At 38.2% G+C, this 6,760-nt stretch overlaps 1 protein-coding gene across 1 annotated transcript; it reads left to right on the forward strand.

Annotated features, from left to right (window-relative positions):
- Positions 1 to 242: 242 nt before the first annotated feature.
- On the forward strand, positions 243 to 5,556 carry osr1 (odd-skipped related transcription factor 1). The gene is made up of 3 exons (XM_047015510.1): positions 243 to 533; positions 3,737 to 4,419; positions 4,872 to 5,556. The coding sequence occupies exons 2-3, from the start codon at positions 3,749 to 3,751 to the stop codon at positions 5,002 to 5,004; spliced, it is 804 nt and encodes a 267-aa protein (XP_046871466.1). The 5' UTR covers positions 243 to 533; positions 3,737 to 3,748; the 3' UTR covers positions 5,005 to 5,556.
- The last annotated feature ends 1,204 nt before the right edge of the window (positions 5,557 to 6,760 follow it).

A 6,760-nucleotide genomic window follows, 5' to 3' on the forward strand; every position in this document is an offset into this window, starting at 1 on the left:
ATAGGTACGGTCAGTCTGAACAAATCTGTTCAAATTTTACAAAACATCTAAATGTTTAGTGGATTTGATGACTGTTTAATTGCTAATGAAGTGTAAGCTCATTAACTCAGGCACGTTTAAAACTCAGCTATATCCACAAGACAACTAATTAATGTAGAGTGGATATAAAGGGGTTGGCTATATGGCGCGCATGTGCGAACGGTTTGATGTAAAGGGTTTGGCTGCAATAAGAGGAGGTTTGGCTGCAATAAGAGGTGGTTTGAATGCAGACCACAGACTGAAGTTACTGAAGACGTCTCAACTAGTTGATTTCAGAACGCGTGCCACGGTGGTTTGAGACAGAAGTTATAGAATTCTGTATGCGTACACCTACTTAGTAAAGCTGAAGTGAACATGTTAACTAAGGTGTAGTATCACTGCCGAAACTATTTCTAAACTCTTAGCCTACACACTTTCTGTCATATTGTATCAGTTCGCAGACCTTTCTACAGGATCTCTTGGAATTCTGAAGGACTGACCTTACATTTGACCAGGTAAATTATATTATTTTACGTTATTTTACTGTATAGCTATGTGGGAAAGCAGTATAGACGTCACTTGCAAGAGAGGATCTGGAAGTTCTTTCGCTAAAAACGCAGAATGCAGACCCTAATGACAAAATAGTGAGATAGCTTTTTATTCGCAACATTTCTGATAATCTAGCATAGCCTCGCGTTTTTTCAAAATTAAAATGAACAGAAATGCCATCTACCCTTACACACTTGGATAACTAAAACTGGAAAAGTATAACATTTGTGTAAAATGGTCCAAATGGTCCAGTGAGTTCTGTGTCTTGCGCGGGCGGGCGACAGGTGGGATCTTTCTTTGTATCATTTAGAATGGTTTAAATTCGATTGATAGTTTTTTGTTGCTTACTGTTGACTTAACAACAACAAAAATGATATGCAAATATCATCACAAATACACGGTTTGGTAATTGTTTCTCTATGATGGAAAGGGATTTTATAAATGAGTGACCATTTGATAAAACACTGACCAAAATTCAAAAGAAAAATAGCGTAGGCCTACTATTTATACTATAGCTAAATCGAGACTTTATTATTAAGACTTAACAATTTTAATATTTGGCATGCCTTGCAATTTTCTACAGTAGTTTGCACCTTACCATTCAGGATATCAAGGTTGGCTCAACCTTTGATCGTTTAAGATTATTCAATGTCATGGAAAACTATTTTGTCATGACACATCCAACATTTATTATCTGTTATTTTCTATAATATTATCTTTATTTTTAAGAATTTTCAAAATATTCAATGAATCATGCTTTTCGAGGTTTGTTAGGTGACATCAGTATTCGATTTCTCTTTATTGTATAATGCTAAAATAAGTCGTTTTTGCGCAGATCCTTATTGCACATTGGTAGAACTGTAGGCCTAACTTTCTTAAGGAAATATAGTCTAGTACTCTAGTTATTAAACATATTTTTCTTGACAAATGAGGGAAAAAGTGAAGGCACACATTACTTAACATTCTAATGTCGCTAAATAAGTGCCTATATCTTTTACATTTTTCAGAGTATAGAGTACTCTGTACTGTAATCCATGTGCAAGTTCAAGGATCAGATTCAAACAAATGAATTGAAGTAATATTTTGGCATTGCATTTTTTATTGGGTCCAATAACCCAGTAAACCCTTTTGATTGAATGCATGATGTGCTGTACAATTCTGTACCTATTTACAAGACAACACAATGTTACAAGCTAATCTCAAATGATTAGAAGAACAGACATAAATAGGTCCTAAACCAATTTAAAGAAAACTAATTACAAAACAAAGGCACCCCCCTAACCTTTTTCAGCAACTCTTCTAAGATGAACAAAATAATATTTTGTGAGTAGACCTTCCCCAAAATTGAAATGGATTTGACTTTTTGCTAAAGCTTATGCAAAATGCTGTAACATTGCAGTGTGTAATTAATGTAGCCTATCTAATGGCACAGAGCACAATATGTTAAATTGAACCATAATTTGATCGCAAATGTTTTGAAACATTTCCAGATAAACGAAGCACTTGTTTCCTCACTGTAAAGTAATTAGACAATTAACTAAATTAAGCGGCGTCTCATTCCACACATTGGCTTTCTGAGGTGTGGAGTCTGACAGCTGACACCAAAAGAGCGGGAGGCAGTAGTGTCGCTTGATTGTTGAGTCGTTGTGACGGTATGTTGACATCAAAGGGTTAAGGATACGAGACTGCTCGGGAGTAACCGCTGATCTCCCCTAATGACCTCCTAAGTAAAAGTCAATTACTTCTGCGTCATGATCAGAAAGGAGCGATCCACAGGGGAGGTTTTGAGCTTCAGCCGTTGTAATTAGACCATTTTAACTTCATGTACTGCTTCAGGCCAGTTCTCACTCTACAGAACCAAATTTTATCCACCCGAAGTTCATGCATTTCTTCAGTGTGATGAATAGTAGGATACTATAGTCTTCAAGTTGCATTATTACTATCATGTTTTATTTCATTTTGGGATAGGAAGATATATATGTTTTATTTGCGCCCTTTCTTGTTTTTAACCTATAGCACTTTGAGATTTAGCTAAATATAAAGTGCATTACAAATACTATTATTATTATTATTATTATAAGTTCAAACTGCTGTCAGTCTAGGTTTCCATAATAAAGTATAAACCAGCAGTGAGGTTATGACAGTTTTATTTGAAAAACCTAAGATGACTTGCATCTTATGACACATATATAACCAAACAAAGACTAACAAAATGGATTACCGCTAATGCTTTTTCTATTGACTTCCAAATTGTGTCACACTCCTTAGGTGTGGCATTGGTCATGTGATTAAACTGTGACGGAAGATATGACTGCCATGGATCCTATCCATCCTAAGTATTGTAAAACAAAGAGGCATTATTGTTCATTGTCTTTTTCTCTTATCAAACAGTCATGGAGGTATTTTGCTCTGTGAATGGTGTCATTATATTCACCTGAGATGAGCAGTCCCAGGCATGTTTTCTGGGAAGAGGAAACACCCACACCAAACACAAGGGTTGTATGGGTTTGAGTCTGTCTGTGTCTGGATGTGTCAGTACTGTGGATTGATTTGTGTGTGCATTCCCTGACACATGCTTGACACACACACGCATACACACACACACACACACATACACACTTGTCATGTCATGTCGTTCATCGTGTGTATTTAATTCCATTGTGTCATCAGGGCCAGTGCTGTGAGCTGGAGGCTCCAATGGCAGAAATGACTGGTGGAGGCACATTTTAACACTCTCAGATGCAACAAAGCTCTGACAAAATCAGCTCCTGAGATAAATGTATTCCTTTGTTGTCTACAGTAGTGCTTTTGGTGGGGGACATGCACCACTTTAATCTGTTGATAATGAGGTCTCTTGATCATCTAGCTGGACTTCTTGTGTATTGACTTTTTGTGAATTGAGGTGTGGCATGGAATGTGTGTCCATATGTGTATTGGGGGATGACATTAGCATTAGCTAATCACATTCAAAGTGTAATTGTGTGTAAGTGTCTTCACAACAGCAGCATACAACATAAAAAATAGGAGTTGCATGATAAACATGTTAGTTTGTTTTTACTCAACTTTAAACTTAGTAAACTGGCAAAGTAAATTCCTTGTCTGTGCAAACTTTCATGGCGAATAAATCCCATTCTGATTCTGATTCTGATTATTTTCTTTCATATTCCAGGGGCAACCAACCATGGGAAGCAAGACTCTTCCATCCCCAGTCCCGCTCCACCCCCCCCTACAGCTGGCCAACTACTCCTTTCTCCAGTCCTCCACTGGCATCCAGCTCCCCATGGAGCAGACCCCTGGCATCTACAGCTTCAGTGCCCTTCATGCCATCCACCTCCATCAATGGACTCTAGGCTACCAGCCCTTCACCCTGCCCCGTGGCACTTTCTCCAAGCTGCCTGCCCTCATGGATGGCTGTTTATCCCCCATTCCCATCTTCCCCCACCTGCTCCATCCCAAGCTGGACTATGCCTCTGCCACAACAACAGTGGGTTTGCTTCAGGGCTTGAAGAACAAGCCTCGCTTTGACTTTGCCAACCTGGCAACAGCTGCCACCCAGGAAGACCCTCTTAAGGACCTGAGCCTTACCGGGGTGTTGGCAGCATCGCCTGGCCATGCGGCTGCAGGGGGCTGTCTCCTGGATGCAGCCAAGCTCTGCTCCCCTGAGCGCAAGCCCAGTCGAGGACGGCTGCCATCAAAGACGAAAAAGGAGTTTGTGTGCAAGTTCTGTGGCCGACACTTCACCAAGTCTTACAATCTGCTGATCCACGAGCGAACACACACCGACGAGAGGCCCTACACCTGCGACATCTGCCACAAAGCCTTCCGGAGGCAGGACCATCTCCGGGATCACAGGTGGGAGGATTCATTCTTCAATAAGAAATGCTGTATTTTTATGCAGTTTAAAAATATTTGGAATTTAGTTGTGCATGGACAACAATACGGGTTATTCCGTATAATCTTTAGTTCTTAAAAACCTTCACGTAGCCTAACAGACAGTCCTATATACAAGACAATCTCAAAACTAATAGCAAAGTACTATAAATAGTATTGTACTGTATAGTAACTTGGAAACATGTGCTGCAGTTTCCAGTTATGTAGACACACATACCCCATAGCGGTGGTATGTGTGAGACAACCTTTAAAGAGATCAGAAGTTATCTGGTAATAACACTGAATGTTTCTGAATTCAAGTCGTTTTTTTATTGGATGACATAATAGGGTGATTTCATTTTACTTGCGAAGGGATGTTTTAGATTTAAATGTGCTGCTATATCTTTGTCTCTCTCTGTCTCTGTCTCTCCTAGGTACATTCACTCCAAAGAGAAACCCTTTAAGTGTCAAGAGTGTGGAAAGGGATTTTGTCAGTCAAGGACTCTGGCTGTCCACAAAACATTACACATGCAGGTCAAAGAATTAAAGACACCAAAGTTCAAATGAAACCCCCCAGGATTAAATAAATAAGACAAATAACAGGAGGCACTGTGAAGGACCAAATCAGAACACAACTGAAGATGTTTTCAAGCTCAAGTGTCAGAAGTCTTCTAAATACAGTATCTTTCCAACACAGAGTGTGATGCTAAAATATGTTACAGTGAAAAGAACACCACTGTGTCTCACCTGTAAGATGTTCTTATTTATGGACTTTGGAAAACCCTGGATCTATTGCTTATACACAACATTTAACTCCATTGAACTATTGTAGCTGCTTATTCTAAGTGTTGATCCAAACATAAAGAGATGGTCAAGTCTTACGCATTTTTTGTAAACAGCACAAAAAACGGTTAAAGCCATGCAGGCATAGTTGCCTTTTCTTCCTAAAAACATTCCAATGATACTTTTGTACAGATATCTTTTCATAATTATATTTTTGCACTTTAAGCTGATTACTCATTATCTACATATATCACTGGATTCCTTATTTTAAAAATAAATAGTCATTTTCTAAACAAAATACATGTTATATTTTAAATTGTGATTTATTAGCAAAAATAAAAATGTCCTTATTTTATTATTAAAAACATTTTGCTGATATGGATCCCTTGCTTGAAAGTTTTTGTGACATTTCAGAAGTGTTAAGTGTCCTGTATGTGAAAGCATGTGAGAAAGATACACTGTGTGGCCAACAGTTTGTGGACTGCATTCAGTATACAAACACCTGCTTGTTGAACCTCTCATTCCACTCTGCCTTCTCTTTTCTGGGAAGACTTTCCAACGGTGAGTATATGATGTAAGCATAAATATAGCTACATTGTGCTGTAACAGGTTAACAGCTGTGTGCTGGATAAAAATATATATAGACGTTTTCAACATGCAGTAGTTAGGAAATGGGTGTCCTGTGTGTCCATAAAAAAATGGTGAATTTATACTCTTCACACTGTACCTACGTAATTTCCCACTATTTCATAGTTTCACAAGCTATTGATCAGGAAGACTCAACATGATGCTGTGGTCATCACTGTGGGGAAACAACGTGTGGAGCCCTATGTGCAGTTGCAATTCATGTGGTCAATCAATGTCTGGCATCGGTCTAATAAACTTGACCTACGTCACACAAGTCAGTCAACAGAGGTAGGTCCATTTACACAGAAAGCTTTTTACCCAGTTTTCTCCAGGTTATTTATTCTAGCATATATATTTTTATATTTGTGTATTCATTTTAGACAGGCTAGTGTAAAGTAGCATACATCCAAACCATACAACCAAACCATCAAATTGATGCTTGTAACAACATGAAAGATTTAATATAACTACAATAATTTGTATGTAGGAGATGCTCGCCTATTCTTTATAAACCCCTATACAATTTAACCAATCTTGACCCTAAACCGATTCTACAATTGCATTCTAGTTTTTACATAAATATTTGCTCTACATCACCTATCTTATCACGCAAAAAAAGTATTTTTATATGATGTAATGGTCTGTCATGTGGCAATGTAAATATTTTGCTGTGGTTAATTGGTATTATGCAATTGAACCTGTGGGCCTTTTCACAATTTACATTTTGAATTGAAAACAAATATTACTGTAGAGGCTTCAACATGGCTATAAACACTGTCTCTCTCACAAATCCTTGGTCTACTTGACACTCTTTATATAATCTACTGACAGGTTATGTATAACCTGTTGTTGTGATATCGTATTGTGGTAGAGGCTAGCACAGAGACCAGACAGCTGTGAAGCAGACTCTGGC

The sequence above is a fragment of the Hypomesus transpacificus genome, chromosome 3 (assembly GCF_021917145.1).
Source record: "Hypomesus transpacificus isolate Combined female chromosome 3, fHypTra1, whole genome shotgun sequence".
NCBI classification, from domain to species: domain Eukaryota; kingdom Metazoa; phylum Chordata; class Actinopteri; order Osmeriformes; family Osmeridae; genus Hypomesus; species Hypomesus transpacificus.